This window comes from Phaenicophaeus curvirostris, chromosome 1 (assembly GCF_032191515.1).
Source record: "Phaenicophaeus curvirostris isolate KB17595 chromosome 1, BPBGC_Pcur_1.0, whole genome shotgun sequence".
Taxonomy (NCBI): Eukaryota; Metazoa; Chordata; class Aves; order Cuculiformes; family Cuculidae; genus Phaenicophaeus; species Phaenicophaeus curvirostris.
Window position 1 is genome coordinate 64,146,847 of NC_091392.1, and position 25,583 is coordinate 64,172,429.

The 25,583-nt window shown below is 43.7% G+C and overlaps 2 protein-coding genes and 1 long non-coding RNA gene across 5 annotated transcripts in view; 2 read left to right on the forward strand and 1 right to left on the reverse strand.

Moving 5' to 3' along the window:
- The window catches only part of AMN1 (antagonist of mitotic exit network 1 homolog), a 469,636-nt gene extending 466,331 nt beyond the window's left edge, over positions 1-3,305 (forward strand). For both annotated transcript variants that reach the window (XM_069860350.1, XM_069860342.1), the window contains exons 6-7: positions 784-895; positions 1,528-3,305. In XM_069860350.1, the coding sequence (XP_069716451.1) occupies positions 784-895; positions 1,528-1,601 (186 nt within the window). In that variant the 3' untranslated portion in view covers positions 1,602-3,305. The remainder of the gene's footprint in view (positions 1-783; positions 896-1,527) is intronic.
- On the reverse strand, positions 835-9,392 carry ETFBKMT (electron transfer flavoprotein subunit beta lysine methyltransferase). Of its 2 annotated transcripts, XM_069860328.1 has the most exons (4): positions 8,939-9,392; positions 5,792-5,922; positions 4,404-4,813; positions 835-957 (listed from the first exon to the last, which is right to left on the reverse strand). In XM_069860328.1, the coding sequence occupies exons 1-3, from the start codon at positions 9,256-9,258 to the stop codon at positions 4,449-4,451; spliced, it is 816 nt and encodes a 271-aa protein (XP_069716429.1). In that variant the 5' UTR covers positions 9,259-9,392; the 3' UTR covers positions 835-957; positions 4,404-4,448. The 2 variants fall into 2 exon arrangements, with proteins under 2 accessions (XP_069716429.1, XP_069716418.1); XM_069860317.1 differs by lacking the exon at positions 835-957 and having other exon boundaries at positions 3,509-4,813.
- Positions 7,788-23,382, forward strand: LOC138722325 (uncharacterized). The gene is made up of 3 exons (XR_011337687.1): positions 7,788-7,971; positions 17,880-17,980; positions 23,340-23,382. It is a non-coding gene; the product is annotated as an uncharacterized lncRNA (long non-coding RNA).
- The last annotated feature ends 2,201 nt before the right edge of the window (positions 23,383-25,583 follow it).

The window sequence follows — 25,583 nt, forward strand, 5'->3', positions numbered from 1 at the left end:
ATAATTTGGAAAGACACTCTTCTATAAAAAAGCAGTGCTTTGGGTTTTTTTTATTTTTACCTCAGGATCCCCGAAGTGTATTTTCTCAAATTCTATTTTCTTTAAATTCGATAGTCTCTTTTTTGCATTTTTTCTTCTGTGTTTTATGTGTTGATACGTAAGGCAGTTTAGAGGCAAAAAGAATGTGGTAATAAGGTTTTAATTTATTGTGAATGTAATCTTTCTCTAGCACATACAACCCATATTAGTAATACAACTGCAGGGAAACAAAGAAGAGAGCAGGTTTTAGTCCAGTCTTGGAAGAAGTTCTTAGACTTCTTTTAGGAACTATATAGACATATAGGTAGATAGATATTAGGAACTTCAGCAGGGACTCAGGTATCCTGCCTGTTTTGGGAAAACGCAGAATTCAGTTCAGGTTCTCTTCTCCTGAACAACAAATTGCTAGGAGAGTCTGTGTCACAGAAAACTGATGGTACTCAAACATCGTAGAATCTCACTGAAGAGTTTTCTCAGTCATCTTGAATGATACACATGTTTCAGGAAAACTTAGGTTTTGTGGTTTTAGTTTTGACTCTTTGTAGAAAAGCTTATTTTTCTTATTTTTCCTGAGTGTATTTTCTTGATCCGTACAGGACCACATGTGGGATCAATGCACAGAGGAAGCGTGGGTTATAATTTCTGCTGGGTAGGGATCTTTGGAAATGATTGGGCAAAGGAAGGCTCTCGCTCCAACACTATGGGTGCTCTGACAGGCTTTTGTTACTACTGTTTCCATAACAGGAGATCCACATGGAACACTGTGTAAGTCTGACCGATGTTGCTGTGGAAGCGGTTCTTACGTATTGTCCAAAGATACACATTTTTCTGTTCCACGGGTGCCCATTGATGACAGGTAGGTCAATTTGTGCAGGAAGTAAGAAGAGCAATTACTTCCTGATAGTATCTTCTTACTCCCTGGAAAGGAAAATATAACTTAATGGATAAAATGATAATCATATATCGAGATTTTCAAAGCAAGATGACAGGTTTGCTTTGAAAGATGGTAACCTTCAGAGAGGGATTTGTTGTTGTTGTTTTGGAGTTTGGATTTTTTTTTTCTTTATTTTTGCCCCTCAACATGCTGATGAAGACTCATAGTTAATAAGACTTCAGAAAAGTATGTTAGCATATTAAAACGCTACTCTGTTCCAAAAGTATGGAACAGCATCCATACAAGAAACAGTGAAATGGAGTAGGACTGATCAGCCTGAAAAAAAACCCAACGCAAACTTAAGAGAGGTTATGATTCATCTTGTGTTTTTTACGTTCACTTGGTTGGTGGTGATGCTTTACAGTTATGGGATTGAATAAAGAACTAAGTGGTTTTGCATTACTGCAGGTGTATCTGAAGTGTGATATTTTAATAGCAAGGGAAGTATATAGGTAGATATATAATTGGATTATTTTGCAGTTTACGTGATCTCCAAACACCACCTATATATATTCTGAATGAATAACAGGAAATTCCTTGGGTTTTTTTTGCAGATCGCTCTCGAGATGCTTTAGAGCAGCTAGTCTTATCAAACAAAATGAAGCAAGTAACATGGACTGTTTACTGAGTATCGTGTACGTATGAGTGTAAAGTTTACAGATGGGAGAGCTCTTTCAGAAACCAAGCGCCTTGGAGAAATAGCTGGTTACTTTTGTACCACCAGATAGCTTCCTTCCTTGTTCCACCAGAGGTCTCCATCGCCATTCCAGTTGCCTGTGAGTCTGGGCTTCCCCATTGTCTCTGCTTAGAGCCCGGTCTGTCTTTGCATCACTGATCATACTTCATTAAAAGGAAAGTTATAATTAATATAACCCTATCATCACTCAGACTCCTTGAAGTTTCAGCTTTGTCTGCTAATTACCATCTTTTAGCATCTTGGCTACATATACAAACCCAGTTTAATTAAGTCCCTGTTCTAAGGTTGTAGTCTGAGAGAGTAGTTGCAACGAGATGTACCAAGCCCAAACAGCGTTAATATGTACACGGAAGTGTCTGTAAAGTTGGAACTTCAATCTGACAAAAGTTATCAGACAGAACTGGTGAACAGAGGCAGCATTAACAGCAATGCAAATGCATTTTAATAGTAACAAAGTCTCCTCTCACCATGTACTTTTTTGCAAAGTCTGGAAGAAAAACTGTAGGTACCTTTCTTTTGATGTTACTGATGCTGCGCGTTTCTGGTTTTATTTACCATCCTTGCTGAATTTTTCCACATCCAAAAATACAGTCTGTGAACATGCAAGCATAAACTTGCTTTTGAAATTGTTGTGGTGTCTTAACAAATTTCAAATTAGTAGCTATGACCAATAAAAACATCTTGTATAAGGGCAAATACTTATTTCCTCTGGCTTTTGCCTATGTTCCTGCATGAAAATGCTTTTAGGGAACAAAACATTGGTCCTCATAAGCATAGCTGTGAGTGAAATGGGACCAAATTTAGTGTCTTGAATACATGAATCTCAGGATGGTAGAGTTCAGCAGAGGATGTGTTCTGCTCTACGTAGTTTATTATATCACCAGAGGCCTCCAGAAGGTGAAAATAATAACCATTTATATATTGTTCAATTGTGGTCATATTAAAGAAAAAAAATAATTCTAAGTGTAGAACGAGTTTATGACATGATGGAACAGTGCTCTCATCACAGTTATGTCATGTTCATTGGCTTTCTTGAAACGGCAAAGCTTCTAGCAAGACTTGTATGATTTCTACATTAAACTATTTAAAATGCTAGCAGTTGTAGCATTATACAGGGCAAGTAGCCCGCTACGTTGATACTCTGTAGTTGGAAGTAGCAGGGCTAAGCTAGGGGGGTCTTCCAAGTGCTTCCAAACCCGTGACTTTAGGCAACCACGAGGAATGTTTATAATTTAGCACTGCTCATGGCTACACTCCTTTGTGTTCCAGAAGTAAACTAGTCTTCTATTAATCTATTTAAAGTTCAGGTCAAATTGCATGGAAGATAATAATATATGTTGCATCCAGTAATATTAAAGGATGTTATAATGTCTGACAATAATTTCTGTTGTTCTGTTCATTAGATGGTTTATGGAAGACCAAACCCATTTCAAAAACTTGTTCAAATGTAATTGAAAGCATAATTTTCAAACTCCAGTGCCTAAATCCCTAACTCTTGTTGCGCTTATCACAATCATATTCTGTATTGTTTGGATATTGTTATTGTTGTAAATGGTTGGTTGAGCACTGTAGAGCATTCACATATTGTTCTGAAGATTAAAGTTTGTAAGTCTTCTGTTTGGACAGTTCTGAAAACTTGTTAAATTATATTTCATGACTGTGTACATGAATGTGTGCCTAAACCTCCTACTTCATAAACACCATGGGTTTCTGAGCGAGTACCACATACTTTTTCACATTTATAAGCTTCCACCACATCATCTGCTATTCGCGTAGTTGTAGGCACATTGTGTTCCATTGTGCAGTTATTAATTCCCCATCACTGCTTGTTCAGTAGTTAGCTGCTAGCCCTGCGGAGGGTTCTTCCTTAACAGATGTAGCTGAGAATGATTCTGGAGCTGCTTGTCCAGCATCTCCTCAAAAGGAAAGAAAAATTATGTCCAAATTTTATTCCCTGTTTTTATTTTGTTACCGGCTGTTCAGAAGCATCACAGAAGGAAAGATTTCTTCATCTGTTACCAGCTTCCCATGATGATAGATTGCCTTTTTATCCCTGTAAAGTCTGGGAGTGTAGATCATTTGACCCTACTCTCTAGGGAATAAAGTTACCCTATAGCTATTACTATTTAGTCACTTTCCCCTTAGTCAAAATTTTACTTCAGCTAGAGTTCAAGAAGCATATTTTAGTTTTGTGTGCAACACCTAAATAATAGCTCTGGCAGCTTCAAGGAAGAGTAGATTTTTTTGTTACAGAGGGAAAAGGGGGTATTCAAAGTGGTTTATTTGACATTCACGAGACACATCCAGAAAAAACGCAAGGCACTTCCAAGTTGAGCATAGTATAAGCTCATCACCTAGTGGAGAGTTTTATGAAGGACAGCAATAATTTTCTCTGTAAGCTGCAAAAGTCTGTGAAAGCAATGCAGAAATCTTCCAGCCACCACCTTCTGCCGCCAGCTCTGTGCTGGACACCCCAAACATTTCACAATAGTGTCAGAGAGCAATACATGAATATACATGAAAAACATGAAGCATGCAAACTCTTAGATGCAACTTGGTTCTGTAACTTCAGTGCTGGCCCCTTTGAATCAAGTTTGCATGTAGTTTTTACCTGAAATGGAGCAAAAGCCGCAGTGAGTATGACTGAAATGAGTACTATGAAGGTACAGTAATCTACTTTGCATCAACAGGTTTGTTCCATGTTTAGTTCCCATTTTCATTTTACATATTTACAAAAAAAGCCAACCAAGTGAGGCAAAATTCATTAGAAAGCCAGCTTCAACAGTTTTCTGAGCTATTTGAGGGCTGGTAACTCCAGACGATACTTGATGTTAAACCATAGTTTTCTTGCCTAGTGTACTCGGGAAGTGAGTATTCTATAACTTTGTGCAACTGACTGTGAATGCTGTGGCTTAAAAACTGATGCCTGCCAGGGTCACCAATCAGCACTTCAGTTTGCTGTATCCTGATGCACGTCCTCAGCCAGTGATGCAGACTGTCGGCGAGTTGTTCATCATAAAACATGTCTCCTAGAAAAATGAGGTCCCAGTTGCCAACCTCTGAATTAATAATGTTCTTAATGGCAATGGGGAAGGGATTCAGGTGGTTCAGTTCACAGTTCAAGATCATCGCCATTCCTGCAACTGAAGAAAAGTCAATGTAAAATGAAAGTTATATTTTGTGATTCTGCTGTTCAGTGCCTTCACAAATGTCCTTAACACATCTTCCATTTTAATCCTGTCTAGAGACTTCCATGGTTTTCATTATGGGTCAAAATCTGGCATAAAATGATGGAATTTTATCCTCATTGCACCATGGAATCATAGAACAGTTTGGGTTGGAAGAGACTTTAAAGATCATCCAGTTCCAACCCCCGTGTCATGGACAGGGACACCTCCCACGAGATCAGGCTGCCCAAGGTCCCATCCAACCTGGCCTTGAACATCTCCAGTGATGAGGCAGCCACAGCTTCCCTGGGCAACCTGTGCCAGTGCCTCACCACCCTCACGAAGAAATTGTTTTTCACGAAGAAATTGTTCCTAATGTCTGATCTAAATCTTCCCCCCCGCTCCAATTTAAAGCCATGACAAAGGGAAAAACTTTTCCTGGAATGGACACCAATGGAGACCAGTCAGAGAGTCAAGCCAGAATATCGAACTGCTTTAATCTATGGATATACTTCCTCCCTAAACAATGAGTAATTAAATTACTAATAAACTGAGTTAATAAAACAATTATGGGAAAACAAAATCTGGGGGAGAAAGGCAAAATCTAGGCCCCAACATATGAAAATGCAGGAAAATGCTATGGTCCTATGGAGAAACCAACTTGCCATCTGCACTTGGAGTTCTTTTCCAAACCAGCCATGATGGTATATAGGCAGCACTTGATAGAAACTTTGCTGTTTGTTCACTCTGAGGAGCTATGGAGCAATACTCAGTGCAAGAGAGGCTGGTACAACACAGCTTCTAATACTGGCAAAATTAATTTATCTTTTTAGCATTCTCACAACTCTGTTTGAAACCTGAATTGCGCCTAAATGTAGCAAAGAAAAGTCAGTGTTAAATCTGCTTTAACAAATAATAAATATCTTTACAGAGAGATGGAAAAAAAGGCCTTACTAGGGTCAATGTCATTAGCAAGGACTTGCGATGCACCACTCATCACAGCAGCTATTGCTGTTGCTCCACATCCACTTCCTAGATCCAGAACTGATCGTCCTTTAACAACACATGGATTGTCTAAAATATACCTGAAAAGAAAAACCATTAAAGCAATGAACAAGATTATGCAAATTCCTCAGGTTTGCATTACACTGCGTGAGAGTTCATGTTGTGCATGTAGCAAAGCATGCTATATTAAAAACACTTTTCCATGTGCGCAGCTGTTACTTGGCTCCTTATTTGCCTTAGCTGATGTAAAAATCAGGAACCATCATCTTTCTCCCTTATCCTTCTCTCCCAAACAAAAAAGAAATTGAGCCAAGTAAGCAACATTTTACTTAAGTCACCTCCTTCTCTGACAGGCGAGTTTATCTAATAAACACAAACTGCAAAGGTGATGTGGCATCAGAACAAGACGGTAAGGATTTGTAGAAATTAAAAGCAATCTGACTGAAGAAACATGAAGATGTATTGGCAGTGAATATTGCACCTGTCAAAAGACAAGGCCCACCAATGGCCCTAAAATGCTGCTTATGCCATTGCTTGGAAGAAGAGGAATTTCTCCTGACTTTTCCTGAGTCATGCAAACGCAGACGCAAATTCCTCTAGTCTGCTTGAAGTTGTTCCTAAGCAGCAACAAGAAAATGAGAAGAGAGCAACGGTGAGCAGAAACAGCATCTTCATCTAGTTGCTGCCACTTGCCAAGAGGAATCAGCAAGGAAAAACCTCCAGGCTGGAAATAGAGAAGAACTGATGGAAGACATGCAGTGATTATTGTTAAACACTACTAATCATATAGCCACTACTGAAGGTTGAGAACTTCAATACTTGCTTTGTGCTGCAGTCTTTTGCGAAGGGGAAGAGTCCTAAGTGACTGCAAATTGCCATAAATTTAATACTAATTGCCATAAATTCTGTTAAAGTAGAAATAGGGATGATTCTACGTTTGTGCTGTCTTCTGGCATTGGGCATGAGGACTGACTCTGCATGCAGGGCTACTGATAAGCACAGCTTTTGGAAGTGGGTTCCAGTGGAGGGAACTGTAGTGGAAGTGTTAAGATTCGTGTAAACGTCAAATGGATGGATGGGAATGTCTGGGCCTAGAAGCACCAGCAAGAATGGCAGAAGGAGGCCTAATAAGACTGTCAAGGGTTAATTGCACCTACATCCTAGTACGTCTGTATACAGATTCCAAGGAGAACAGACCAGAGGAACAAAAGACAAACTACATTCACGCTGATCAGTCCAAGCCATTAGGAGAGGACAGCAAGAAGGCCGAGACCAGGACTGAAGATACAAAATATCCAGATCAGAAACTCAGGAGAGGTGAGGAAGGCTTGACATCCTACGCCTCTTGTCCTTATATATCATTGCAGGGAATCCTACCAGACATCTTGGAGATGCACAGCTTGGTGCTTTTGAGTACGTGGTGATGAATCCAACGAGTGAAACTGGCTCAGTTTCAATGGAAATCAACTATTAGAAGGTCTGGCACCCAGCTTTGTTACACTGTTACTACAGTGTTGCAGCATTACGTGCCAATATGAGCATCTACAGATGCTCTCTTTTCTGGGGGCACCCAGGCAGGACATTAGTGCAGAAGCTCAGCGACTCAGGTGTCTGGCAAGGCTCCCCCAGGGACCCGAGCTCCTCCACAGACAGCCCCTAGTTTACCAACAGGGCAGAGGACAGGGGTGGGACTTCCACAGAAAGTGCTCCGTTTCCCCTTTCTTTCGAGGGGCTACGCTTGGATTTGCAGTGGCTTCCCAGCAGTAACTTGTGTAGAGTGTGATCTCACCTAATGCTTCGAGTGCCTTGTTTCCATCTGAGTGGTTCTCAAGTTACTGCTAATGACTGTGGTGACTTGGGACAGAGAGGACTTCCTTCGTCCTCGGACACGCAGGCAGAGCATTGAGCTGCTCTGGGAGACTGCTGTCCACCGTGCAGGGTTAAGGAGGTGTCTTAGGTTACACAGAGAGGAAAAGCTTGAAACGGGACTCCCGATACTGGAAATGCCAACTGTGAAACAAGTACAGTTACAGCAGCAGCATTTTTCATGCTCCGTTTTTCTTTTTACTTTTCCAGGTTATGCAGCTAATTTCTGACATCCCCAATACATCAAAACAAGTGCACAAACAGTAAGTTGATAAAACGGTGAAATGTCAGAAAATTATTATTGCTACCCAAACATGCAAGCATATGAATCATGTGGTTACAAAATGTAGAGATTACCTTAACTTAATTACGCACTGTTTAGAAGCACTCTAGTTCACCTACGCATCAGGCTAACCAACTTAGAATTCAGCTGTAAGACTCATCCTTTTCCTAGTCAAAAATACCTTCCTATTTATGCTTTCTTGCAGAAAAAAAGGGCCCCAATACTAATCCTTCCCTTTCATCTATGTGGGGAATGCCTGACAGCTTGTTCTTTGCTGTAACAATTATGAATTTTTCTGCTGTTCAAAGCAAGAGATTTGATTTTTGCAGAATAAAAGGACTCTAACTAGTGCCTGGGAATCAGGAACATTGAAGACATTTCAACAGTAGGGCCAGAATCAAAACTTGCCTTGTGATGTGACAACCACAATAAGGCTTGACAATAAGGCTGCTGAAATCCTAAATGAGAGTAATTCAGGCCAAACACCACTGTAAGTACATCAGCATAAACCTAATTTTCTCAACAGACCAGACACACATCCACACTCCTGCCTGCCTCCTACAAAAATAAAGCCTATGTCTTACCACAAATTAGTAATCTTCCTGCTCAGTGCAACAACGAATTAAACACCTCACTAGGTTTTGATGGCAACTGCACAGCCCTTCCACAGATCCAAATTTGGCCCCGTTGCCAACACATGCATCACCACTGAAGACAACGGACTTCAGCTTACGAGCCATAATATGCATACCCATATGCAGCAAGTGCTGAAACTTCACCACCATCCAGCAGAGATTGTCTCTCTCCTGGTAAAGCAGAGAGGATTATGGATAATGTGCTCTCATACAAGGCAAATACACATCACTAGGAATCACATTAGAGCCAGGTGTGACATCTTGGCCCACAGCAGATAAGACTTATCAACTTCAGTGATGGGCACTGCATACCTGGAGAGGGCTTGGCCTCCTGGCCAGTAAATTGCCCAGAATGGATCTCCATAAGGCCACAGGTCAGGTTTTTCCCTCCAGAACTTGCACCGAGGGGTGAGGAGGCGCAGTCGTATCTCTGGTGTGAGGTGTCCACTGCTGGTGACCTCCGTGTTCTCCTCCAAAAACGCTCTCACCTCAGGGTCCAGAGACTTGCCAGCACTCCAATGGCAGTAGCGCTTCCAGCACAGAGGAGGACTTCCCTTCCTGCTCCTCCAAGTCTTGGCAAAACTGTTCTGCCTGCCCACAAGGAGAAGCCACTTCCCGACACGGAAAGTCATGTTTCCCCAAACACAAACCCTCACCTGGAGAGCTCAGAGCACAGTTTATCTGATGAGCACAGCAGGTGATGAGGTGGAAAGCTTGAAAAAACCTCTCACAGGATGTTGTTTTTCATAGTGATGGATGACAATTCCTGAAAGGAGAACAGTGCTACGTAAGTTCAGCAACCTCAAGACTAGGTACCATCATGGCCTTAGGAAGAGGAGGTTGGCAAGCTGCAGTGTGACCATGAATGTGTCTTGTCTCTGCCCAAAGAGCCTCTGAAGTTTGAAAGGAGCGGTATTTAAAGAAGAAGCTATCAAAAGACCCAATCAGGAGAGGGCTATAAATATATCCCATGAGAAAACATCAGTCAGCAGGACAGATGATAGAACTAAAAATTAAACATGCAGCCTTCTAACATGTCCCTCCTCCTGCCTTGAAGATACACACAGCAAGCTACTCCTATTTAAGGTTCTTCCATTGAGTCTTAAGATTTTGCAGTAGGACTCTGGCACTGCAGGACCTATGGACATACAAAGGTTATCTGGCAGACTGAGAGACACCATTAACTACAAGTTTTATAATGGTGGTGAGTCTTTCATATGAAAGCATCTTTCTAAAGGCAAGCAATAAAGAATTTCCTCAAGACCTCCCTCTTTCTCCCTCAGATTTGTCAGACTGCCAGCTCCAAAATGAAAAAAAAAAAAAAATCCTTCAGAAATGATCTTGATCAGAATACTCCCAATCTGTTGCATTTCAGTCTTCTTTTTCAAAGGATCAGTTAGTCTTAATAGTATAATAGGCTCATGTATATGTTCTCAGCTATAGAACAAAGCAGACCTCCATCACTGTAGCCCACTCCCTGTGAAAAACCATATACATGTACTCCAAGCTGTCTAAACAGAGAGAAACCAAATCCAACAGATTTTTTAAAAATTAAGTTTTTAAAAACTCAGACAGGATGAGCCTACACTCAAAGGCCTTCTGACACCACTCGAGGCCAGTTTTCAGGTCACAAGCAGTGAAGAAAAGGAGAATGTGAGGTTGATATGCCAGAGTTTAGACTCATTGAAGAATCAGGAGAGTGGAGGAGCCACAGCACTCAGCCAAGAGGCAAATCAAGAGCCTCTCAGCGCTTCATCACTATCACTGTACTCTTCTCACCCAACATCCCTTGCAGACTCTGGGTCATTTTTATGCTGATCCTGCTACTATCCTTACCAAGAAGTGGCCTGGAGCAAGAACAACAGGCTCTGACCTCCTTAATTCACTCCTTTACTATTTCCGTATCCTTCTTTCCTTCCTCATCTTGCTAATTTTTTTTCAGTAACTCAGACTTAGTTCCTTTAGGGCAGAGCTTTTGAACCTCCCCCTAAACTGATGATCAGAGGAGCATTTAGGGTTCTGCTTCCACAATAGCAGGACTACAAGCACAAAAAGGCTCAAAAGAAATACCTCTAAGGATGGCAACTTGACCACTTCCCTGAGCAGCCTGCTTCAGTGCTTGGCAATCCCTTCCATGAAGAATTTTTTCCTAATTTCCAATCTAAACCTCCCCTGGTGCAACCTGAGGTCATTTTCTCTCATACTATCACTTGTTACCTAGGAGAAGAGACTGACACCCACCTTGCTACAACCTCCTTTCAGGTAGCTGTGAGAGCAATAAAGCCTCGCCTCAGCCTCCTTTTCTCCAGGCTAAACAACACCATTTGGGACAAAAGGAAAAATACACTAATAAACCAAAGTCTTAACACTTAATATTTCATTACTTCAGTTTTTCTTTATTTATCTGTATCTTTAGTAAAAGTTCCTAAGTGTTTAGTGGCATTTTTTCTTGCGTGCTAGCCTCTGCTTTCAGTATGGGTTTAGTTTGATCGCTTACCAAAATGTTCATCTATGAACTTAATTCTTGTAACACTTAGCTATTTAGGTTGTTACTCTAGTTAAGTCTTTGTTTAAAACACTGGCTAAAAGCTGTGTGGTTTCATTAACAATAAATACATGTGACCAAACATTTTGCATTTTTTCCACATCCGAGAAAGCCATTCAGCAGAAACCATGTAATTAATGAATGCAATTAACAAATGTTTTCCTACTAGAAGGCAGAGCTATATAATCCCCATCTGCCCAAGGGAAGCATGAAGGTAGCTGAAATCAGTGATATAAATCTTGTCAGCTAATGCTGTGTGCTGATTCTTCCCAATGAATTACTGCAAATCAGCAGGGCCGAGATTTGGTAGCATATGTTTTGCATTGCCTATCATGATGGTTACTCTTCTTAAATTAATTGTCTGTAGAGAAATATCCGCCAAGAGCTCTGTGCTTAAAATGCCAAACTCATCTTAAGTATGTAGTGCAGGAAGGCGCCAGGATAGACATCCTGGTGCTGGATGCTCCTGGCCTTCCCATCTTAGTAGGAGTAGAGTCATATAATGTCCTGAACTGGAAGGGACCCACAAGGATCATCGAGTCCAACCCCTGTCCCTGCATAGAACCACCCCCAACCTTCACACCATGTGTCTGAGGGCTTTGTCCAAATGCTTCTTGGATATTGTCAGGCTTGGTGCTGTGACTGCTCCCCTGGGGAGCTGTCCCAGTGCTCCAGCATCCACTGGGTGAATAATAAAATCAGCAGACTAGTAGAACTTGGAAAAACCTACCAAAAAAACCCCACTCCCAAAACGACAACAAAAAAACCTCACCTCATGCAATTTAACCTTATTTTTGAAAGGAGCAGGTGCCTTTTGGAGCATAACTACATCAAGTAAAAATATTTCATGGTGTGTGCAAAACCACGGGTGATAGAGAAGCTGCCTCGGAGCCAAACTTATACGACAGGACTAGGGGCAATGGGTATAAACTAGAGAGGGGCAGATTTAGGCTACACATAAAGAATTTCTTCATGATGAGGGTGGTGAGGCACCAGCAAGGTTGCCCAGGGAAGCTGTGGCTGCCCCATCCCTGGAGGTGTTCAAGGACAGGTTGGATGGGGCCTTGGGCAGCCTGGTCTGGTGGGAGGTGTCCCTGCCCACGGCAGGGGGGTTGGAACTGGATGATCTTTAAGGCCCCTTCCACCCCAAACCATTCTATAACTCCACAACGACCACACGCTTCCCACGGAAGGAAGCCGGAGGAAGGCTGCTCCCTTCAGCGAGGGGGCAAAGACCTCGCTGTCACCCAGCTCTGCAGCCCGAGGGGTCCCCGAGGGTCCCCCCTTCCCCCCGGCCCCCCGGGGCAGCACCAAGGCCGCCCACCCGCACCCACCTGGCGCCGCCGCCGCTGGCTCCGCCCCGGGCGCGCTCAGCCGAGGGGCCGGGCTCGCCCTTAAAGCCGCAGCCACGCCGGCCCGGGCGCTGCACGGCTCGGGTTCGAAGGAACCTTAAAGATCATCCAGTTCCAACCCCCCCGCCATGGGCAGGGACATCTCCCACCCGACCAGGTTGCTCAAAGCCTCATCCAGCTTGGCCTTCAACACCATTAGGGACGGGGCATCCCCAGCTTCTCTGGGCAACCCGTGCCAGCGCACACCACATCAGATCAAAAGGACATCTTATTTCCCCCCCCTTTCTTGTACGTCAGACCGAGGCCACTGACCAAAGTGCCACAGCTCCACAACAGCTCCCCAATCCCTCTCTAGCAGCAGCAGTAGCTGCTGAAGGCACCAGCCACCAAAAGACCAGCCAGTCAACGCTCTGCTGCTGGGTCTGTTCTTCAGGCAGCCCAACCTGGTTTCCTCTCTGCATGTTTCTCTTCCCCATGCTCCATTCATCCCATTAATATTTCTTTGCTTCTCTCCTTTGTGGATGTGAGGAGGGGTCTTCCCTTAAAGTGCGGTGGTGTTAGTCATGAATCAAAGAATCATAGAATCATAGAATGGTTTGGGTTGAAAGAGGCCTTAAAGATCATCCGGTTCCCACCCCCCTGCCATGGGCAGGGACACCTCCCACTGAATCAGGTTGCTCATCCAGCCTGGCCTTGAACACCTCCAGGGATGGGGCATCCACCACCTCCTGGACAACCTGTTCCAGTGCCTCACCACCCTCACAGTAAAAAAAGTCTTCCTAGTGTCTAACTTAAGTCTCTCCTCTTTCAGCTTAAAATCATTACCCCTTGTGCTATCCTTGCACTCCCTGACAGGGAGTCCCTCCCCAGCTCTCCTGGAGGCCCCCTTAGGCACTTGAAGGCTGCTCTAAGGTCTCCCCAAAGCCTGCTCTTCTCTAGCCTGTCCTTGTAGGGGAGGTGCTCCAAAGGCACAGCTCTGCTGCAGGTAAGCACCTGGCAGCCTGCACACAGAAGTGTTTCCTCTGAGGCCACAAAGTGCGTTTTCACCAGGCAGCGACGGTGACTCGACAGTGGCCGGACAAGGAACAAAACCCCGCGGTGTCTGTCCCCTTCCCCTGTTGCTGTCCCCCACCGAGGGATCCTCCCAGGTGGGGGCTGGGCTCACCTCCCTCTCAGGTGGGCTCAGGGCCAGGGCCAAACCCTTCCTCAGGATGCAGGCAGGCCAGTCCAGGGCTGAACGTGGTTCCTTGTTTCCCAGCTGGCTGCTTCACTGCTGTCCCCCCACTACCGCCCTTCCTGCAAGGGCTGGTTTTCCTGTGTTGATTAGCTGCCTCCAGCCAAGGGAGGCCAGAGACAGCCCGCCAGCTCTCCAACAACTCCTGCCATGTCACTGCCCTGTCACTAGTCACGCCTGCTGGGATTTAGGGAATATCTGAGTGACAAACGTGGCTTTCACTAGCTTCTCTATGAGATAAAGTGTCACACATTTTACATGCTGTGTTTTGAAAAGTCTCTCGTGCCTCACCTGAGGAGATGCTCTCCAGTCCTGCAGCACGCAGGGCACCAGGTTTTATAAATGAATCTGGGGAGTACAGAGCCGAGCCCGGTCCTGCCCAAATCACTGAGGTTATGAGGCCATCTAGTGATCTGCTGGCTTAGTACAATTAAAATGTGCTCTCCACGGTGTGAAAGCGGAACTTTTTCTTTAAACATAGGCGATTCCCAATGTCCTGAGAGAAGGTGGCCCCTCCACACTAGGCTCCAGAGAGGCCAGAATGGAGGCGATGAACTGAAAGGAGGCCAGGACCCAGGCAGAAGCCGGTGTCTACCTGCAACGTAAAGAAGCCTGCAGTCTGCAGACACATTAAGCTATAGGGAGACTCATAAAGCAGGACTCATGCTTTTAGAAATGATCCCCAAAATTTATATAAAGGTGTGGACCTTCATGGTTTAAGCTCAGGAAGAATATTATTTCTTGGAGCCCTGAAGGGAACAGAAATTTCAAAGGTCTTGAGTCTTCCAACAGCTCTTGCTGTTCTTCTCCAAGAGCCAAAACTGTGCATAATATGTACAATGCAGGCACAAGTCTTTGTGCCCTCTAGGTATTCACCACCATGCTAGGCATAAAAAACTCAGTAATGTAACAGGAAAATAATTATCAGCATCAGCTGAGGATGCCACGTTAAATGTGGTAACAGCTTTAAGCATACTGACAGGTGATGATACACCTCTTCCTCACACATTTTATTTTATGCCTGATAAAATTCTCAGAGAAATCTAACAGAAAAGCTTTTTCACTTGGATCTCCAACCTCTTTAACTGGGTATTTTAAAAAGTAACTTCTTAGGTCTAGTTTTTCTGAATTCCTGATGTATGGTATTACTGTGTAGCTACGTGAACCTCGGTGAAGTCACTGCTGTCTAATACAGACCAACATCAGACTGAGGCAGATTAAAAAAAAATCCCTGGCTGCTACTGTCTTAGGAGTTGGTTAGATGGAAAAGAAGGATTGAAGTTCTTGCTTCCCTGTAACACTGGCTGGGATGTTAAAAGCAGAAAACCACTCTCTCATTTAATTATAAATATTTAGTTATTATGGTATAGATTCTCAGCATGACATAAGAAAGCTCTGATACCAATGACAGCTGCCGTCCCTCTTGTGAAAGTCTAGGGAAAATGCTTAGACTTTCAGCACATGCTTTGTGTTGATTATTTCAGCAAAATACCAAAGTCTGTCTCTCGTGAGAAAAAAATGTTTAATTTCCAAAGACTTTTTGCTTCAGATGATGACATCTTGAGAATTTCTGCTGCTCAAATGTATGGGATATCGTGCAGCAAACTACCACAACTGTGCTGGAATTTGCTCTGAGGACAAGGACGTCTTTGATCACAACATAACATCGATTTGGTGTATCATGGAGGAGTGCAACACTTGCAAAAAGCAGCTGTAGAGTAGCACACCAGGGACTCCTGTGTGTCCAAGGGAATTAGCGGATTACTGGCTGATGATACAACTGCCCAAGTCTCAGAGGAAATCTTGTTCAAGCCAATTAACAACAAAGAATCGGAACTGCAGAAGGATAGAGAGAAGGGGAAGGCAAAAAGGAGCTACCTTCACATTAACCAGCCCATGACTCCTAAATCTTCATAGATCCAAAAGTTAAACTCAAAGGAAAGCAGGCCCGTGGTTTGCAGCCTGGTTGTTGCCCAGGTTAATTTCTTCTCTTCTACCTGCTAAAGCCTGAATTTCAGACCTCTTTTCTGCAAAGCCAGCTGCCTGCCACAGTTTGCTGAAGCAAAAAGACCTTGGTGCAAACTCATAGAAAGGAGGACCAATAGAGTCATTGTACTATTGATTTGTAAAAAGCATCCCAACAACTCAATATCAACAGTCAGACATATCAAGATCAATTTGTTGTTACCCAGAGGCTGTGGAAGCAAGTCATTACCAAAATGTAGCTGGTGCATTAGCTGGTAACTAAGGTAAAATTGAAGATGAGAGCTCTGGCTAGGTAAGAGAGAGGCAATTCAGTTATTCTGTTGTGCCTTCAGCTACAATCCACACCTACTCGTTTCAGAATCACAGTTCATCTTTTGTATTTGAAGAACAGATAACCTAACAAAACAAATCACACATTACCTGTAAAGCACCCCAAAAGCATTAGATATGCTTTTCATGGGATTATCTTTCCCTGCTGCCTTGCCAGCTGCATTAGATTAAGAACAGGAAGGAGCAGCAGCGAGCAGAGATGAAGTCAGTCATCACATAATTTCTGGCAGCGGATGGAAGAAGGGGAATTTGCAAGGTGCAGCTTTTTTGGGGTGGTGGTGATGAAATGAGAAGAAGCTGTATTAACTTGACTATTGTGCCACTGCAGACTGAATGTTTCCAGCATGAAGAGTCCCTGCAAGAACCTTGATGGTAAGGCTAAGGAGCTGAAAACTATAATCTCTGAAATAGTCCTTAATTTTTGTCTTTGTATGTGTTGCTAAAATGTATTTGGTCTCAGCTGGTGGCTCATGTTAACACACAATCAGACGTGGGAAATTTTTTGTAGCATGGATGGAGCTTGGAAAGGCACATGGAGCCTGATAGTTTGTGCTTCTTTGTGAGCATTGTTTGGATATTTGTTTTGATGTTAAAATGAGAGGATACGTATTTTCAAGCTCTGTTTTTGAACAGCTCAAAAGCCTCAAAAAGTCTCTTCAAAATACCAAGACTTTGACTCCCACATATCTCTCAAAATAATGATTTCAGGCTCCTAATTTTCAGGTCACAGTAATACGTTGTGACAATCAGCTTGAGTGAGTGACGCTTCACTGTGGAGGAAAACTAGACAGAAAGTAGTCCACCCTGATGAACATATTTGTAGCTAATGAACACATCCAGAGGTCCCACAGAAAGTGGAGTTCAGGTGATTTTAGTTGCATAGCAAAAAGGCTGCAGCACAGGCATCAACTAAGAGGAAGCATCCACCATGCTGGCGCCAACACTTCTGGAGATACAACTACCTGTGTTAGTGCACTGAAAGAGGGGCTGGTGGGCAGTTTGCAGTGGGCTTTGTTCATAATTCCCTTCTACATCCCACAAACTGAACTGTCACTGTCATACTTTTTGTTCTGTTGTGATGTTACTGTAATAGCTTTCTAGGTGCCAGCAACATACCTTGAGTGGTCAGAGGTCTGGCATCACAGCAGTCTGCAGCTTTGGGGTATCCTCAGGATCTGGGCCAGCTCTGGAGACAGCCCAAAGTGGGGCACAGATGCCAGGGGAAGAAGGAAGAACTGTAAATAGAGCTGAGACATGACTGTGCTGGGTGTCACAACACTTATGGGATTTTTTTGTTTGGTTGGTTTTGCTTGTGGGGGCTTTCTTTTGTGCTTTCCTGCAAAACCCTGAGAGAGGAAGTTGATGGAAGCTGAGCGAAAATGGGCAGCCAGGGAAAGGAGCACTTAGTCACTAAGGAGCCTTTCCAGTGTGGTCCCCAGTTAACCTGTAGCTGCTAAAGATTTCATTACATTCTTTGTCCTCATCCTTCCTGACTTCCTATGACACATCCTGTCTGCCTTCTCTTCATGGCTTTGTCACACATTCCCTTGGAATGTCTCATACCAAGGGCGATACATAAGTCTCATGACTTCAGTATAGTTATTACATCTTAGCTTTTCCCAAACAGGCAGAAGCAATTTTAAACAACAGAGCTAAGACAACATGTAGTCTTCAGCATGAAATCGCTGCCACAGGTGGGGGCCCTTACGCAAGTGATACTTCCCAAGCTTAGCTCTCTGTGTTGCCAGCTAGGCTGGATTCACTGTTGTGTTTAAACTTGCAACTACTTCCTTCTCTTTGCTCTAGGAAGAGCAGTTGCTTGCTCCAGAAATAAAGCCTGAAGCCGTAGTACATTTGGTCACCTGACTTTAAGGATCATATTAACAGGCATTGGTGCCAAGGACAAGGTAAGTAAATCAAGTTTTCAAGGAGTTGCATCAGTTCACGGCAGGCAGTTGATTTTGTAATTCAAACTGCATAGTTTCCCGCTGGTGCTCAGAGCTTGGCACCAGCTGAACTCTTCCTTTTGTCTTCCACGTGGTAGTCTGCCAGACATTTGGATTCTTCCAGGACTTGGGGACAGAAGATAGCGATCTGAGACAAACATGAGACAGCCAGGTGGTGCTTACTCTCTAGAGCTCCTAGAGGAAGCTGTTAGCCAAGGACCTGATACAATATGCCTCCTCTTTTGGCTGATATTTACTATTGCATCTTGGAAGGGTTTCAGGGTCCTCAAGAAACTTAGTTTAAGTCAGGGTCATGCTATGTCATGACCTATGCTCTTCACTGCTTTGCAGTAGTGTGTAGATGATATAGAAAACAAGTGATACCACTGCAATGATACCCAGAGGAATGGAAACACAGCTCCCCTGCAGCACCAGTCAGCTCCCTCACATGATGAACAGGCTGCAGCTTAAGCTCAATGTGACCGAGGACACACGGAGGCATGGGAAAGTCACAAGGAGCTGGAAAAGGACTTGGTCTTTGGAACTTTTATCAGTTTTCGATGATATCCTGCAAAGTGTTAGTTTCACTGGCCATACTTATGCCGCATACCCTCTAATGAGGTTTGGCAGCCTCTTCTTTAGGATACAAGTAACTCTGTCACTTTTGTATCAACAGGTTTCAAATACACACGTGACCAGATCTGTGGTTGGACTCTATAATCTTAACCGTCTTTTTCAATCTGAATGATTCTATGATTCTTATGATTCTATGGGGTTTGTTCACAGAACAGCTTAAACTGACATAAGCCTTGTATGTAATGTCTTGGTACGTTTGAGAAGCAGAAAAGGCCTTGAGTCTCTGCAAGCACTGCTCACTGGTAACTAAACCATCCCTGTATTATCAACACTGTTTACAGCTGAAATCCAAAATATAGACCCCTAGTAGCTATTATGAAGAAATTTAACTCTATCCCAGCAACAACACCAGCTAGGCAGTGCATCACGATTTCCTTCAGTGCAACAGGGGCCATGGTGCAGTAATATCTAAATGGCTTGGTGGGAGCAGGTTCTGTTCCAGCCAGACCTAATACCTGCATGTGGATACACTTGGATGCCTCCTTGTCCCAATCCCAGGACTCCCAATAGTGAAGGCAGCCTAAAAGCCTGCCAACCCTGCCCTGAGTGATCTCATATCTCTGGTTTTATCAGCTGAGGAATCGGGCTTCATGCAAGCAGCCACATCCAGCTCTGAGCACAAGCAACAGTGTTGCTGTCACTGGGCAGCATGGCTCTTTGGTTGCGGCTCTGTGAACTGGCTCTGAGGGAGCTGGGGCAGGAGCATCTGCAGGCAGGCTAATTCCAAACAAGAAACTAAGCACCTCCACAACTGAAATCGGAACATCTCAGCTGTATGTGCTGAGCGTCAGGACCCTGCTCCTTCCACTTCTGGGGCTTCCCCTACCCTGTCCACGGCCCATTTCGGCCCCCAGTCTCTGCCCTAGTGACTCTGCAGAAGGGCTAATATCCTGCTCCTTGCAGTCCCGTCCTGCCCACCCATGGGCCCAACCAAGTCACTCTGCTCCTTATGGGAATCCCAAGGTTACGTTTCCAGCCTGGTTCTCCTCACTAGGCTGGTTCCTGTCCCCCCACCCATGGGCTGACTACAGAGTCAGAGCAACCAGACACACTGACAGTGCTTGGCACCAAAGATCATTATTTTCTTGCCTTCACCCCTGCCAGTAGTGCCAGGATGCCAATGGCCCTGATTTAGCCTGGGAAATGCTGTTTATTGGGATTGCTCAGCAGTAGTCCAAGCATTTTGGGCTGGCAGGAGGTGCTGATCTAACCCTTTGACACATCAGACAGTGTCAAAAGCTCCCACCCCCAAAGGATGTGCCTGATGGGAACTGCTGGAATCCCCAGCATGGATCAATAAGTTGTGGCTGTTGGTTTGCAAGGAAGTTACCAAGAAACACGATTTTCAAGGAGAAGTGAATTGCTTTGATCTCTGTCCTTCTGTTTGATGTGAGCTCTGAGCTGATTTCCAGTATTTCTAAGCTAAAGCAGGAGTGCAGTAAACCAGCACTGAAAAATCTACAATCTAGCTGTCAGTACTAAGTCTCCTAAGCACCAGGTACTTCAAGGCAACGTGTTATTATCAGACATGAAGAACAAGTGGCAGATATGGCTGAACCTATAGACAAAAAAAGTTTAGACTTCTGCAAGAAACACTATCAGGGAAATCGAAACAAACCCTTTAGTGCTTTGAGTAGCAAGAACTGCTTTTAGATTCATAATGTAACATTGCTGCAATGAAGTGAAAATATATTATAACAGACCACGCAAGGAAGCAGCAGTCCTTGCTAAATGACAAAACAATTAATGATGCATATTCATTGCAGGAAATACTTTTCATCTGTCCTTGATCTCATGTTGTATATTGGCTATGGATTTGGTGGATTTGGATTTCTTTAACGTGCCCTTGGGCTTTCAAGTGTGCTGAAATGCATTGTAATGTAGATGTGGGTTGTCTGGCACTTCTTACTGAACAAGGCTTCAAAGGGAAGTTGGGAAATTGAAATGAGGGAAGTTGAAATCAGACTCTAATTACATTTGTACAGAGGCCAAAGGCATTTTGACAAAAGCTTACCTGCTGCTGTTTATGGACAGATTTTTTCCAGAGTGCATGAAAACGTAGGGTTCGTTCATGCTCCCACTGGTATCGGCAGACATGGGACTGCCTGATCTTTGGAAACCAAAATAAAGGAAAATATTTGTGACTTGGCTTTGAACACAACACTGCTACTGAGGTAGATGTGACAGCTTGAGTGCCTCTTCTCTGGAAGCTTTCCCAGTACCAAAAATCAGCTAACTGGGAGCACAGACCACTGGCACAGCTGTGCCCAACCCCCTGCCACTGCAGACAATATTGCTATGAGCATGTGGTCCAAGCAGCTCACCGGCATCTCCTTTATCCTTGTCACAGTATGTGCCTATGAACCTCCAGCGTTTTTTAAAAAAAAAGGCCATAGCCCTTTCTTCATGCTTTACATGGGCAGGAATATAATGTTGCAAGACTCTTTCACCTCCTTGGATCTTTCCCGAGCAGACAGATTGTAAGATAGTGAGGTCCTGGAGCACTGAAAACAGAGGAATCTGAGTTTAGAGGCAGGCAAGCAAACAACCTCAGAGGAAAGCAAAAATTATTTCAAAATGAAGAACAATGTTTTTCTGTCCACACTGAATACACCCTCCTCTTCTCAGACCTGGCTTGAAAAGCATCTGTCAGCAGGCAGTGGCGTTGGGATGTGTGGGCTGGAAGGACTCAGCGTCAGGGCTGCTGCCCACATAGAGGTGCATCTGCCTCCCGGTGTGATGCCATCAGGGCCGGCTTTGGGAACAATAGAGCTTTGTGCCTGGCAGATGTTTCAGCAGAGGAGAAACGGCATTTGCTTTCTTCTCCTGGGGGCAGTTGAAGCGCAGGGAGTAGACCGACCTGATTTCCAGGAGGCTGCTGCTTCTTCAAGTCAGGCTACAAGCAATTTGGCCGAGGTCATGCAGCAAGTGAGTGATGCCATTAGAGATGGATGGAAATCTTTGTGTGGGTGATTTAGCTTGATGCTGCCAGCATACCACCTCCATTAATGCGTGACACACTAGTGATTTATCCAAGCGGCATACTTTACTGATTAGGTTTTATCTCAATAGCGGCTGGAACAGTCTGTGCATCTTTTTCAAGCAAAAAGCAGAAGGCATACCTCATTCTGAGCAGAATATGGTCTTTGACCTCTGGGTCTTGGCACTGAATCATACAAATGGTAGTGATTGCATATGATCCTATTCCTGACTGCAGGTATGGGAAAGGAAGGCATGCCTAATTGGTTGCTCAGCAGGAGGAGATGTACCTTGCAAGCTCAGTATAAAATCAAAGGCAGAAGTGGAGTGAAATGGCAGGAGTCACCACAGACTTTCACCGTTCCGTGCCACTGAACACTGGGAGAGGAAAGGGCAGAGTAGCAAAGAACACAACCCTCCAGCAGCCGGGTGTGCAACTGGTACAACTGCCCGGGAGTCATTTCTGAGGCAGGGTTCAAACTCCACGAGCTCTATCTGCCTGGGATGTCATTGACACTTCCCCCTGAGATCTGAACCCCTCAGAAGACTGTTTTCAGGCTGAGAGGGGAGGTTTGAAGCATGGGTAATAAGGCCAGCCCTGAAGAGGAGGTGTCTCCTCAGCACAGGGCTGAGCTGCATGCTGTGAAACCAGGTTTGCAGCACGAAGACCACACAGATGAAGACAGGCAACACATTTCCATTCTTGCCCATGTTGTAGGATAAGTTTTCTGATGGTGAACTGGATGCACTCACCAAGGAGGTAGACAAGGTCACAGACTTTTTTATGAAGGAAATAGTAGGAACGTAAGATGTGGGAGGGGGGAGGGAGAAGAAGATACAATTAGCTATTAAATAATTTCAGTTGCCTCATGAAACCTCTCCCCCAAGGATCCTCTCGGAAAGGAGATAAGAGTGGAATGTATGTATATGTGTTTGCAATGCAAGGGCATTCATACTGTGGATGAACATAAAAAAAAAAAAAGCAATCAGCTACAACAGAGGCTTAGAGATTTTAAACCTTTAAATTTTAAATCACAGAAGCTTCAGAGTTCCTATGGCAGGGATGCGGGAAAGTAGTCATCTTTTACTTTGTTATCTGTAATACCGCTGTATGAATAATAATTACACAAAGTGACAGAGGGAAGCCATGTGCTTTTATTCAAGCTTAATCTTTATAGATATAAGGCCAGTATAGAAGATGAGCTACTTGCTTTAATGCTATTATAATTTTATTTAATATTAGAATATGTGTCTGCAGTATCTGCATTTTAAGCAATGATTAATTGTGCTGGAGGAAATGGTCTTTTCTTTATGCCTTATGGCTAGTGATCTGGTTTGTTTGGTTTAAAACCCTAAGGCTTCCAATACCTTTCCAATGCTTTAAGTAGTCTTCTTTCATCTCCTCAAAGAATAAAAATTGCTTTCTTTATGAACCTTGTGATAAAATCTGCTGTTGTTGCTTTTCTTTCCACTTCTGCAATATGCTCTTCTCTGCTTTGTGCCAGAAAGCCTTCAATTTTGGTCTTACAATCCATCCTTATCCTATTTCTTTCAGCTGATTATTCAAACTTTGCTTCTTGTGAATTAGCTCACAGCACTGTGAACTGCTCAACTGAAAGTCAGTCATAAGTAGAAAACTGTTATTCTGAGCATTACAAACATTTGTATTGCATCTTAGTTGTTTTCTCTGTCTTCCACTCTACAGGATCTCATGACCCCATAGATATTACAGCAAAACAGGAGAGGCTTTCAATGGAAAATTACCATGGCTTGGCAGCTGGTGAAAGATTTCCTACAGGGAACTTTAGAGCTGTGTGAAGGAGTTGAGTGATCCATCAGCAGCAGCGTGATTTCCAATTCATTGAAGAACACTGAAGAAAATAAAAAGTGAAGCAACAGTGTCACGGCTAGGAGATGGGATGTAAGCTTTAAATACCAGTTTTTTTTCTACCTCTATGAACCATTGAGCGGGTGTTCCTTGCAGAAGTAGGACAAAGAGCTTGATGGACCTGTAGTCTGATCTTTTATGGCAGATCCTAAGGGCAGGGGGCCTGACATGTTTATTAGAATTTCACCTAGTTTAAACTAACAGGCTCTGAGAAACAAAGACTTGCTGAGAGGTTAAGAAGAGGGAAAGCTGAGCCAGCTTGATATTGAGAGAAAGATTCACTGCAACAGAACATACAAGCACCTATGGCAGAAGAACAAATCCACCAAACCAAAACCTTCCCTTGCTGTGTTGCACCACCAGCAATCCAGCTGACAAAGCTGCTGCCACGGGAGAGCAGATCAAAGTGAAAGATCCCAGGCAGATCTGGTCAATGCCAGTAAGATTTTTGTGCTTGCCCCAGTCTGAAATTCTCAATACTACATTATCCCTGTTCCTTGGAGGAACATGTAAGCAGCTCATAGTGCTGTGACACTGCTTTGTGCTCTTCTGTGCCAGAGACAAGCCTTATCTTCCCAGGATTATTGTTAATACATTTTGAATTGGGGATATCCAGCCCATCCATGCTGCTTGTGGAGCTTTAACACCTTTCTTTGGTGAAATGAAAAAATACTTGTAATCTCATCCAGTTACCTCTGATGATCCCAGATGTGCCTCTTGGTACAATCCTATCAGTCGCTGCCTCTTCCCATGATGTACTAATGCTTTTCCATGGCATTTTGCTGATTAGAAACTATGTGCAGCAATTCGTGATGCTTTGGAGCTTCACCTTTGTTATTCACTCATTCTCAGCAAGAAGGTCCACAGAGCCTTTGTAGACCTGCCTGTGGCAACTGTAAAATTCAAACAACCGATGTTGCAAGTAGAGCTAAAGTGTTTGGTGTGTCTCTAAAGCAGGGCAGCTCCTGTAAAGAGGTGCTAGTGACCAGTGCAGTGTGGGTTTGGATGGTGAAAAGACAACCAAAATGCCTAGATACTGGAAAAAAACAGTGCAAAAGGTCTCAGTACAGAGAAAAGGAAATTACAGACATTGACAGAACACCTTGGTGCTTTCCTGTGCTGCATAACATAAGACAGCATGCATTAGGTGACAGCAAGTGATACTGAGAGGTGTCATTTTACTTTGCTTGCTCCGCTGATGTGAGAAGACTCCATGGCACAACAGAGCACGAGGTGGGCACAAAGCACCGCTGGCTGCTGCAAGCCAATGCAACCCAGTTTATTCTGCTGTGCAGGCTTGGCCAGCCAAAGGAGAAGGCCTCTGCCACCTTTCCCAGTGAGCAGTTGTTTGCACTCAAATAGAAGAAGGAAGTGGCTTATAAGAGACTTGGTTGTGTTACTATCCATTCAGCGCTGTCATAAATGTAACTGAAGAGTGCAAGACAACAAATGAAAAATTATCTATAAATGGGTGCTCAAACCAGCTTATGGAGTGGAGGAAAATATTGCCACTGAGCAGGAAGAAAAGGGTCTTAATGTGACTAAAATCCTGCAGTAGAGCTCTGAGATTTTTGATTGTAACTGATATTGTTGTCCAGTGAGCCAGCTTTCAAGCTTACTTTCATTGTTAAAATCTTCTAAGAGTTACCAATTCCTTGGGATGAGAGCTAGGGTGGATGAAAGAAAAAAAAAAAAGTGAAAAAGAGCTACCCAAAGGCACCATGCAGTGTCCAAAAGTAGGACAGCTTAGAGGAAAAGACTAGAAGAACTTAGAGATGGAGGGGTTTTGATGAGAAAAGTCAAGCCCAGGGAGATGATTTACTACAGCCCAGACACTCTGCTGGCACTGCGAAGGAGGAGATGACGTGCCCAGAGAATCTGTCTTATTAGATGAAGAAATCACTGTCCCCATGAAACTCTACAAGAATGGCTGTACAAGCTGCACATACAGGACTGGGAGCTTAACATCATAGCTGTTCCAGGAAGAGGAGCAGGTTTATTGGATTTTATAGCTGCAATCTCAAGTGTTCTGCTTCATGCCTTTGTTTAATGCTATATGTA